The sequence below is a fragment of the Gymnoscopelus braueri genome (genome assembly GCF_963280865.1).
Source record: "Gymnoscopelus braueri genome assembly, chromosome: 21".
Lineage (NCBI taxonomy): Eukaryota > Metazoa > Chordata > Actinopteri > Myctophiformes > Myctophidae > Gymnoscopelus > Gymnoscopelus braueri.
The window spans coordinates 20200725-20212369 of NC_137623.1; the positions used below are offsets into that span (position 1 = coordinate 20200725).

General features: G+C 39.1%; 1 protein-coding gene across 3 annotated transcripts in view; it reads left to right on the forward strand.

Moving 5' to 3' along the window:
* Positions 1 to 10137, forward strand: part of LOC308076693 (phosphatidate phosphatase LPIN2-like) — a 29895-nt gene extending 19758 nt beyond the window's left edge. For all 3 annotated transcript variants that reach the window (XM_080417105.1, XM_080417106.1, XM_080417104.1), the window contains exons 9-20: positions 244 to 431; positions 1292 to 1385; positions 1536 to 1605; positions 1742 to 1825; positions 2481 to 2557; positions 3279 to 3435; positions 4344 to 4492; positions 5432 to 5518; positions 6068 to 6220; positions 7751 to 7865; positions 8102 to 8205; positions 8788 to 10137. In XM_080417105.1, the coding sequence (XP_080273231.1) occupies positions 244 to 431; positions 1292 to 1385; positions 1536 to 1605; positions 1742 to 1825; positions 2481 to 2557; positions 3279 to 3435; positions 4344 to 4492; positions 5432 to 5518; positions 6068 to 6220; positions 7751 to 7865; positions 8102 to 8205; positions 8788 to 8932 (1423 nt within the window). In that variant the 3' untranslated portion in view covers positions 8933 to 10137. The remainder of the gene's footprint in view (positions 1 to 243; positions 432 to 1291; positions 1386 to 1535; positions 1606 to 1741; positions 1826 to 2480; positions 2558 to 3278; positions 3436 to 4343; positions 4493 to 5431; positions 5519 to 6067; positions 6221 to 7750; positions 7866 to 8101; positions 8206 to 8787) is intronic.
* Positions 10138 to 11645: the final 1508 nt, after the last annotated feature.

An 11645-nucleotide genomic window follows, 5' to 3' on the forward strand; every position in this document is an offset into this window, starting at 1 on the left:
TTATTGCATTTTCAGGTCAGATATAAATTTTCTGTTTACTGAACAGCTGGAGATAAGGGGAGACCACTGTTACTGAACAAACACTTAATAGCAATGATTACTTTCAGAATGTAGAGTTATTTAACACTTATTTTAACGAAAACTATCACTTGTGGTTAAAAATAAATAAAATATCTTGTGATGTGACCATATACACTTATGGATGATGGCATATGACTATTGGCCTGTGTGTGTGTGTTTCAGTGAGTCAGGTCAGGTACCTAAGCACTGGGTGGAGGTGGGGAGGCGCTCTGGTTCCCAGTCCCCCCAGTCTGTAGGGAGCGCGGCCGCCGACAGCGGCACAGAGTGTCTGTCGGACTCTGCCGGTGACCTGCCCGACGTCACGCTGTCACTCTGTGGGGGCGTTGGAGAGAACTCGGAGATCTCCAAAGGTACTTTTTTATTGATTGAATACTTTATTAGTCAGACATGTAAACAGCACGAGGTACAGTCAGACATTAGGGCTAAAAGGATAACACAAAAAAATGTCATCAACAAATACAAAACACTATATGTACAAAGGAGGAAAAGGTGTGAATGACACCTCCTTTCTATGGGAATATGCATTTACCTCCCCTTGTGGTCTCCTGATAGATGTTAGATGTTACTATGGCCACGGTTTGATAGTCTGGCATATGGAAAACAATTAGGATGACCTATTTTTGAATATCCCCTCTCTCTCTGTCCTTCATTGCTCTTAAAGGGGAATTTTGGACTAAGGTTTTCTTACCTTTTCTATGACGTTATGATATCTTAGGATGAATGGTACAGTAGAAAAATGTCATAACTCCATCCCGGGTCCGCCACTGCTTAAAGCGTGCGCCAATAGGCCTTGCGCTAGATCGCGTATTTTAATAGCTTTTTTTTGTTTGTTTTTTGGTGAGATTGAGACTATGCAACACAAAAAAAAACTGAAGTCTCGCTAGACGAGATTGAAATCTTGAGATTTCGATCTTGTCTAGCGAGACTTCTGTTTGTTTTGTTTTTTTGACAGTGTTCTGTCACTATGAACGTCAGATCTCACCAAACAAAAACTGAAAAAAAGCTATTAAAATACGTTTTAAGCTGTGGCGGACCCGGGATGGAGTTCTACTGTACCATTCATCCTAAGATATCATAACATCATAGAAAATGTAAGAAAACCGTAGTCCAGAATTCCCCTTTAAGTCATAATGCTAAACATCTAACAATGAGGAAAATGGAAGAAACGGATGGCATGATAATTAAACAGTTTTTGTAATATCTGTTCCAGAGAAATTCATGGAGCACATCATCACATATCAGGAATTTGCCGACAATCCAGCGATGATCGACAATCCCAACTTGGTGGTTCGAATTGCAAACCGGTTAGTCATCATCATCATCATCATCATCATCATCATCATCATCATCAGGCTTATGGTTCCCCTCAATGCACTATGACAAAACACTCATTCTCAGAGAGAAATATCACTGATTATTACCATCAACGAATAACAGAACAATTTCTTTCACAGGTATTACAACTGGACGTTGGCAGCCCCATTGATACTCTGCATGCTGGCATTTCAGAAGAACTTGCCAAAGGTACACTTTTTTTTATATATCTGTACAATGCTAAATCTGGCTATGATGCTGTTCATTCCCTCAAATCGTGTATTTCTTTTTAACACATTTCTGTAAACATAGATGTTTTTTCAAATGACCTGTATTATTTGAATAGGCTACAGAAGAGGCCTGGGTGAAAGAGAGAATGCCTAAGAAGTCTGGGCGTTGGTGGTTCTGGAGAAAGAGCAGTGCGAAGCAGGTATTGCTTACAGTGGTTATTCTCTTTGGCACCCTCACTGTTTCTCACAATGTACATAATATGGAAAGTCCATTGGAGTCCCATGCTATTTGTGTAGGTTTGCATTGTAAATCAGTCTATGGAAATGAGAAATAGCCTCAAAGACATATATTATTGATCGAGTCGGGAACACTTTACTTAAAGGTCGGCTCTATAATGCATTATAATCACATTTATAATGCATTATAATGTGCTTATAAGGCATTATAACATGTATTATTATATGTTGTATTATTATACAACATCTATGACAACTTATAACAACGTTTATAATGTATTATAAGTGCTGGTCATAAATAATGCATTAGAAGCTCAGTGGAACAGCACATTATAGCTGCCTTAACTTAGCTAGTTATAAAGTGTAAGTTGTTATGCATAATTATAAACATGTATAACATTATAAGTGTTATGAATCATTATAAGTGCATTATGATGCATTATAATTCACTATAAATGTGATTAAAATGCATTATAGACCCAACCTTAATATAATGTCTTACCATCGAGTTTTTGTAGCACTGAAAGGAGTTTTCCATTCCGTATTATACAGACTTTTAATACTAGAAATATAAGGTCATAGATGCCGCCTGTCAATGACTCAGTCTCTCTTTGTCAGTCCTCAGAGACCAAGCTAGAGAGACAGCAGTCTCTGAGCAGTGAGAGCTCTCCCCTCCCAGTGGCTGCAGCTACACAGTGAGTCAGCAACACAACACTTTGTCACACCAGCATTATTAGTCAGCTAGCAGTGATGTCATCCCACCATATGACATAAAATCTCTGTACAAACTCGAAATTCCCAAATGGGGTAAAACTGTATTTATAGTCTGTGCATGTATTCATTTGCTTTAAAAATAAAAAATAAGTTAATATCTGTAACCAAAGCAATCTGTCTTCACTTGTGTAAATTAGCAAGCAGATGTAATGATATACTAGGGGGTCCTCAGAGTTACTACAGGGGGACCGCCAAATGTTTGTGTGATAGAAACAAAAAAAAAGAAATTAGAAAAATCTATCTACAAGTTCACAATGCATTGTGAGCTTGTAGGTCGTCAATTTTTTGCGAAGAGGTTTGGTGTAGAGAGGGGAAAAGAGCTATGTTATGTCTTAAAATACATGAATCCAACACTGATGGATGAAGAAAGTCTGAAGCTATCTATGAAATCTATGAAAAAGTTTAATTTGCAACATAATTTTAAACAATATGTGGGGGTCCCTGCTTCATCTCTCAGCTAAGGGGTCCTTGGCCTAAAAAACGTTGAAGACCCCTGCTCTACTGCCCTCTTGTGGCTATAAATGTGCACATTTGTTACCCTACTACACCCAACTTCAGTGAATGTGATTAATTATCATTCAATCATTATATTCAGGTGACACACATGCAGTATTTCAGTGCGTATATGTGTGTGTCTTCCAGACATAAAACAGAGGAGTCCTCCAGCGATGATGAGTCTAAAGAACTGAACGACATGCCACCCATTGTGCCACATACTGAGCGTGTGCAGACAGCAGGCCCAGGGCCGTTGCCCTGTCCTTCCTACAGGAAGTCCCTCCGCCTCTCGTCTGACCAGATCGTAAGAGAGTCCCGGTTCAGTGACATTTCATGTCATTTATTGGAACAAAAATACATGAAGCCATTAAGACCGGGAATGCATCTGTGTCATTTAAGATTTCTTTGGGCTATTCAAAAAAAGCTGATATACAAGCTCAAGCTCATAGGCACAGAGTGCCGCGCTATGAGCTTGCAGATCTGCTATTTTTATTTAATCGTGAACATTTGTGCAAATCTTTGAATATATATATATTTTTTAAAGCAACATTTGTAACTCAAATCTTTGCTTCTGAGGGGTCCCTGGAACAAAATATTTTGAGATGTGGGTCTGTGGCCAAACACATATAATTTTGGGGGCCTTGACATGAAAAAGTTTGAGCACCACTGATATAGTAAGATACGTTTTTCAGAAAACCGTTAGGATTTAGAATACATTTGTAGATGCGTTCCCGGATTGAATGGGTTCATCTCAAGCAAAGAGAAAAGATGCACTGTACCAGAATGAGCTACTAGCTAAATACTACTGTCTTGTGTCCCTGCTAATGTGACTCTTCCCCCTTTTCATCTGTAACCCACAAACTTATCTCTTTAAGTGTCCCTGAGTCTCTGCCATAATTTGCTCTTCTCCTTGCTCTAATATGAGCTTAATGCTCAATATTTATAGCCTGGGATCCAGCCTGATTCACTACGTTCGGCTGATTTTTGTTTCTTACTCGCGAGTGTGAAAAAGAAACCCGCCGTAGCGGAGCAGTCTTGATCCCAGGCTACCATATTTACCCCTCAGCTTTTGTCTTCTTATCTACCACTTGTCTGTAAAACATTATTCCAGGGAACATGGCTTGTTTTGTCCACTGCTGCACTTATTCTAAACTACTGTGTGGATTAGCATTGCCAGCTAAATGCTATCTGCATCTCTCCTCTTTGTCTCAGTCGAGCCTAAAGCTCAGGGAGGGGCCTAACAGCGTCAGCTTCAGCATCACTACACAGTACCAAGGGACGTGTCGATGTGAGGGCACCATCTACCTGTGGAACTGGGACGACAAAGTCATCATCTCCGATATTGACGGCACCATTACCAAGTACGGAGGAGTCCCATCAGTGCCTCTTTTAATGTTCTATTCTAGGATCTCTGTTGTATCAACTAGGGATGGGATGGGATAATCGTTATTGTCGTTTATCGTGATAAAAAAACGCTCACAATAATCATATCGCAGAGATTTGAATTTATTGTGAAATTGCCCTCCGTCATACACTAGGATGAATTAGCTTTTGTTGAGCTGCAAAATCAGTACCACTTAAACCATCCATGCTTGATAAAACAGACCCGTAAAGAGTGCACTTGGTACGCTCTTATTTCACTCTACACAAATCGATTCGCCAAAAATAGTAGATCTACAAGCTCACAACTTTATTTTTGGCAAACGTTCCCCCCAGAATAGGGATGCTGGGGGTTCAAGTGGTATTTCAAGTTTTAAGCATATTTTGGTTATCGCGATAATATCGTTAATTGCAATTATTTTTGCCACAATAATCGTAATCATAATTTGCATATCGTCCCATCTCTAGTCTCTCAACCACTACAAAGCCCAGAATTATGCTTTCATGCTTCGGCGAAAAACGTGTCGTGCGACGAGTTGCATGACACTTTTTCCGCAGAGGCATACATTTGGGCTTTCTATTAAGTTTTTTTGAAGGATTGTCACAGCTTATTATAGGATAAGATAACCAGTCATAAAAAGTTCTTCTAGTTAAAAAAACCCCCAAAAACAGACAAACACAACAAATAAACCCTCCCACCCAACCCGCTCACAAAAATGAAATACATTTATAAATTTGGGCTTTAATCCGACATCTGCTGTTTGAAGTACTGAAGGAGGTCTGAGTCAGCTAATTAGAGACAGCTGAAGCTGTTCTTCATAATTAATCTTTTCTTTCTTTGGCTAATTTAAGCATCATGGACAGTGGCACTAACTTGCAATTGCAAATCTATCATTGCTCCTTTTTTTCCTCTCCCAAAGGTCTGATGTGTTTGGTCAGATTCTTCCGCAGCTCGGGAAGGACTGGACTCATCAAGGCATTGCTAAACTCTACCACTCGGTGCACGAGTAAGTCTCATTGTAAAATAAACGGCAATTTAGTTTTTCGGCGTAACTGCGTCCATCAACGTCATGGTTTGATGTCATAATCACGAGGGGAAAAAAACAAATTGAGTCTTAGCAATAGAGCACCGAAGTCTGACATCACTGCCACTAGAGGGTGCTATCCCCCTGGGTCACAGATTATTTCCCCCATAGAAATTCCCCATAGAGAAATCTTCGATTGCGTCACATAAGAACTGTGTTCCAAAAATAAACAAATCACCCCAGCGATTTGACTCATATGGATATGAAGAGTAAGAATATTTTAAAACATTTTCTCCAATATCCCCAATATCATAAACAAAACAGAGTCACATACCTGATTTGCTGACTTGTTTATTTTTGGAACACAGTTCTTATATGACACGAAGATTTCTCTATATGGGGAATTTCTATGGGAAAATAATCTGTGACCCAGGGGGATATAGTGCCCTCTAGCGGCAGTGACGTCAGGACATCGGTACTCTTATTTAAGTGTACATTTTGATTTACCGCTGAATCTCTTGACAACTGCAGGAACGGTTACAAATTCCTCTACTGTTCAGCCCGAGCCATTGGCATGGCTGACATGACCAGAGGCTACCTTCACTGGGTGAATGACCGAGGAACACTCCTGCCACAAGGACCACTCATGTTGTCCCCTAGCAGCCTTTTCTCTGCCTTTCACAGGTAAAGCCTAATTTATACTTTGTTGCGCGACCGTGCTTAAGTCAGTGGTTCTCAACCAAAGTTCCCCAACCAAGGAACCCCAGTTCAAAATATGATTATTTTGGTGGGTCGCCGCCTGAAAAGCTTGAGAACCACTTTTAACTCATTCAGTGCCAATGACGTCGCCAACGTCACATTTTTCATAAGCCCAGAGTGCCAATGACGTCATGAAAGACGTCTTTTTTTTTTCTTTTTTTTTCAGAACCCAAGATATCATGATTTGAAGATTTGCTGCTCCATTCACTTCTTGTTTAACATCTTACTGAAAAAGGCTGTATCTCGCTTCCTAAACACTTTTTTTTTACAATGTATTTTTGGCTCTGGCACTGGGACAACACAACCAGATATAATTCTGGCACTGAATGAGTTAAGGATCGATACCTTACTCATCCAAGACATGTGTTCAGGGATGCATGACATGTACTGTATTCATTATGGTGTTAGAAGCATACCAGGCCACTTCTCACTCAATGGCTGTAGTTAATGCTCTCTGTTTTTACTGAGTACAGTAGCAACCAGCAATACTTTGGTTGGTTTTCTTTCAATCAAATGTATTTGTAAATTCTGGAGGAGACGGTCTGACTGGAACCACAGGAAACATGGTTTGAGTCCAGGAAGAACTGAAATTCTGTATGATGATGTCACAGTCACCAAAATCATGTTCAAAATGTCAAAACACTCACTCCAACATTATGTTTGTTATTTCCTCAACTTCATTAAAATAGGGTTTGGGTGCAAAATCGTCAACGTTGCCCTTTGAGCTCTAGTGCGAATTTGTAGTCGTAGAATTATTATGCTGCACCCCCACCCTGTACAAAAATGTACAAAAAAAAAGAAAAGCAGAGCAAATCAATAGCAACAAAAACAAAACAAGATGAAATGTTATGCAGTCTAGAATACTAGACCTAGAGAAATTGTTAGATATCAGCAAATGCATATTAACAAATGCACATTTATTATTTTACAAAAGTGTGGTGGGAATCATTAGCTCTAAGTGCAAGGATTCAGCTGGGAGCAGTGTTGATTTTGACAGCAAATTCTGATTGAGTTTTAGTCATATTTTAATCATCTGACATTTTTTAGTTTTAGTTGACTAAATATCACAAGATTGTAGTCAACTAAATCTACATTTGATTTAGTCGACTAAAATGTATTTTGGCAGGCCTTGATGGCGTCGAAATGCCTGATTTGTACACCTTCTACTGAAAATAGCGCAACACCTGTGCGCAACACCTGTGCGCAACCTTAATTCTACTGGATCTCTTCTCCACTACTCCCTCCCTAACATTTTTGTCTAGTTTTTATTTGTTGACAAAAATTGACAATATATTTCGTCATAGTTTTAGTCGTCGAAATTAACACAAGCTGAGAGTGCAGGTGAACTCAGTTGCTAATTCCGGTTGAAGTGAGGACAAGCGTCGAAGAAATAAGCAGGACAGATCAGAGTTCAGATGTCAACCAAGTCTCCAATCCTTGTGTTTCTCTGCTTAGGGAGGTCATTGAAAAAAAGCCTGAGAAGTTCAAGATCGAATGTCTCACAGACATCAGGAACCTCTTCCACCCAAACACGCATCCGTTCTATGCAGCCTTCGGGAATAGAGAGAACGTGAGTACGATTTATGATTATTACCCCGGCCTGCAGCGATGCACGGCAGGGTATCTTAAAATAACAAAATAACTTGAGAGCGGATGGGCTGATATTCATGGACCTCGGTGGGAACGGTCAGCAGGCTGCACCGAAGCGCAACACCGCTCCCACTGCTCCGATTCTCTGGCTAGTTAAATGTAATACCCACAGAAAGTACACTGAAATAATTCTGGATCTTTTTGTTTGTTTCTAAGGATGTGTTTGCCTACAAGCAAGTGGGTTTGCCTGTGTGTCGCATATTCACAGTGAACCCCAAAGGAGAGCTCATCCTCGAGCAAACCAAAGGCAATAAGACATCGTAAGTATTGTCCAGACAACATACATGCAGCTACTGTGAAGAAGGAAGGCACTCGGACAATTAAAGCCTTTTTAATAATAGGGTGCAGGCAAATAACGTAACAACGTTTTCGATGTCAATACAGCTTCATCAGGTCATGACCTGATGAAGACAGGCCATGCTGTCATGACCTGTCTTTGTGAGTTACTTCTCGCAAGTTAAAATTGTGTCGTCCCTGCCATTACCATATATGATTTATTTGATTTGCACAACAGAATGTATACACATATGCATAATATTTTCATGGTAAAGGTGACATATAGCTATTGTGCCAGTGAGGTAAGAAACCCTAGGGGGGCTTATACAAGAACCTCACCGTTTACATTACAGCACATACAATTCGAATTTATTAATATTAAAAACAAAACAAAATATCGAAAAAGCAATATAAACAGATGATAAAGTAAAAGTAAAATAAGACAACAAAAAAGTACATGCTGAGCAGAAAATACATATTTTTTTCTTTCTTGGATAAACCAAAGACATAATGCTACTACTGAAAAAATATTAAATGAAGATGAAATATATGCGTTTACTCTGCAGGTACAGTCGGCTGAGTGAGCTGGTGGAGCACGTATTTCCTTTACGAAGTAAGGAACAGAGCGCCACCTTCAGTTGTCCAGAGTTCAGCTCTTTCTGCTTCTGGAGACAGCCAATAGCTGAGGTGTGTCTGGAGGAGCTACTCTGAACATATATGGTGTTATCAGGTGTAAGCTATTTGACCACATTCACATGTCATACAAGGATGACATATAAGAGCAGAATGACCGCTGTGTAATTATGGTCAGTGGTACTGTAGTTAGTCCTGTAGTCAACGACTATGATTCCGCTCATTTGGTATTGGTACCACACCAGTATCATCTTGTATCAACACTTGAAAGTCTGCAGTAATAGTTTTTGTATAACATTGTTTTATGTTATTGTCCTTGATGAATGTTTGCACTGCCTTAATATTTCACATTGCCTACGTTTCTTTTGTTTTGTTTAATCAAAGTCAGATGTATAAGGCCTTAAGTATAGTGTGATATTATTATTTTAGACATATATTCCATTATAGTGGTGGTAATGTCTTATCGATGGAAATCCTCATATTACCTCCTTATCCGAGAGGAGAGTCTTGAACTGAGAGGTCACCCTAGCTATAGCTTCTTGGATTATTGCACTGTAACCATACAGTCTGTTCCATGATATACGCACACATGAAATCAGCTCTTTTATGAAGCTTCTGCAAAAGGTGGCCCGGTAGCCCCACTGCTTGTGCCTCAACACTTGACTTGACCTAATACAGTATTTTGTCGTTGTGAATTGTGATACACATGCTGCACCCAGAGAGACCACTGCCACATTCTGACTAGTCTCGTGAGCCAGACTGTTGCCTCCCACAATTTTTCAAATGCTTCCGTCATACAGTCTGAAGCAACGGAAGCTCTGACATTGACCAGAGGATAAAGCGGATGTGACGCCTTCTCCCCGCTTCCGTTTCGCACAAATTTGTCACAAAAATAATCAAAGCAGCTATAGCTTACTGCTTAGCAGAAATGGAAATTCTAAAATAAAAATGTACACTTATTTTAAAATATATTTTTGTGAATGGAAATGACTGACAAGTGACAGCTTCCGTTCTCGGCTTTCGTGATGTGTAGTTCCAGACTATATAGCATTCAGAGATAGTGGAATATTTGTCTGGCTACGCAAGACTACATTCTGACTAATGGTGAAGTTGAGACTCATATAGTCTCAACTCAATAGAGAACTGTTGAAATGGCATCAGTTGTCTTTTCTTGTTCATGACTAATGCAACATTGACTGATGCATGTGTGTGAGTATGTAATGGAGGCAAGAATTGTTTTCTTCTTTATGTTCTGTAAAAAAAAAAGAAGCTTTCATATCGATCAACACGATATACTAATATGACATATGTGTGCTTGGCCTGTGATAGGCCAGTATCGTCCAATAGTATTGGCCTAGCTCCAATATCGATATATAAAAGTAGGCATCTGGTAACTCCCCAGACAATATTGCTCCATCTGCATTGCACAGTCTGTTGTAGTAGACATTATAGGTCTCTATTTAGGCATGGTCTAAAAGTAGACATACGTGTGCTCCAGCCTTTCTATTGTATGCAAGCATATTGACTCGAGCGGCCCTTGTTTGCAGTGGTGGGAAAAGTATTCAAATGTTTTACTTTAGTAAAAGTATCAATATCGCAATGTAGAAATACTCTGTTATAAGTAAACGTCCGGTATTCAAAATGTACTTGAGCAAAAGTACAAAAGTGTTGGCATCAAAATATACTTAAAGTACCAAAAGTAGAAAGTACTCATTATGCAGAAGGTCCCATTTCACAGGTTTCAAATGTATAAGAATCTTTTGAAAATAGCAGATCTACAAGCTCACAACGTGTCGTACTAGGACGGCATTGAGACATTTCATTTTATTACGAATATAAAGAGTATACAAAAATGATCATTTATGTATTGAAGTTTTGAATGTTTGCTTCATAGTTGTAGGATTTGTTCTATTATAATCTCATTGGAAATAAAACACTGAATGAAGTGTAGTTAAGAGTGAAACGATATGAGCTGGCTCATTAGTAAATAAATAGCATGGCTGCAATTTGAAATCTGAAAAAGGAAAGCACTTTATAAAATAGATCAGTGGTTCCCAAACTGGGGGTCGGGACCCCCAAATTATTTTGGGGGGTCCGCAGATGATTGGCTTAATGTGCAACATTGTTTTCTCGCTCAACAGTAAACAAACCATCATACAGTATAAGTGTATACCCATACAGGGTATCTGCACATTTATATTGAATGACTTTTAAGACCTTTTTAATACCAAATTGTCAAATATTAGGTAAGAAAGAGGCAAACATTGTGAAAATAGTTGATCTACAAGCTCACAACTCTTCAATGTGCGAGGCGTTGTGAGCTTGTAGTTTGTCTATTTTCACAATATTTATCTGTGGAACCGAGTCAAACTAAACGTAATCCCTACAATTCCAAGTGATTGTCAGTGTGGGGGGTCCCCAGAGATCGCGGCCTGAAAAGTTTGGGAACCCTTGGAATAGATTACTCTGCTGTTCTGTCACATAGATGCAATGGAAAGCACAATTGCTTTCTCTAAGATTATTTTTTTATTTTTTTCTTCACTGGTTATGAGACAGAGTGGGTCTGTCATTTTCAGAATCTGTTCCTTCAATCACGTTCTTTCTATGAAAGTGATACACTTTGTGTGAAGAGACCACACATTTCCAATCTCGGTAGTATTTTGTGGTCGTTTTCCTGCTCATAAACGCTTTGTCATCATCTATCACATTTCAATCTTAAAATGCCTTTTTGTGCTGCTTAAAAAGATTAATATATTATGTACATAATTGTGATGTAAAAATGGATGTTATA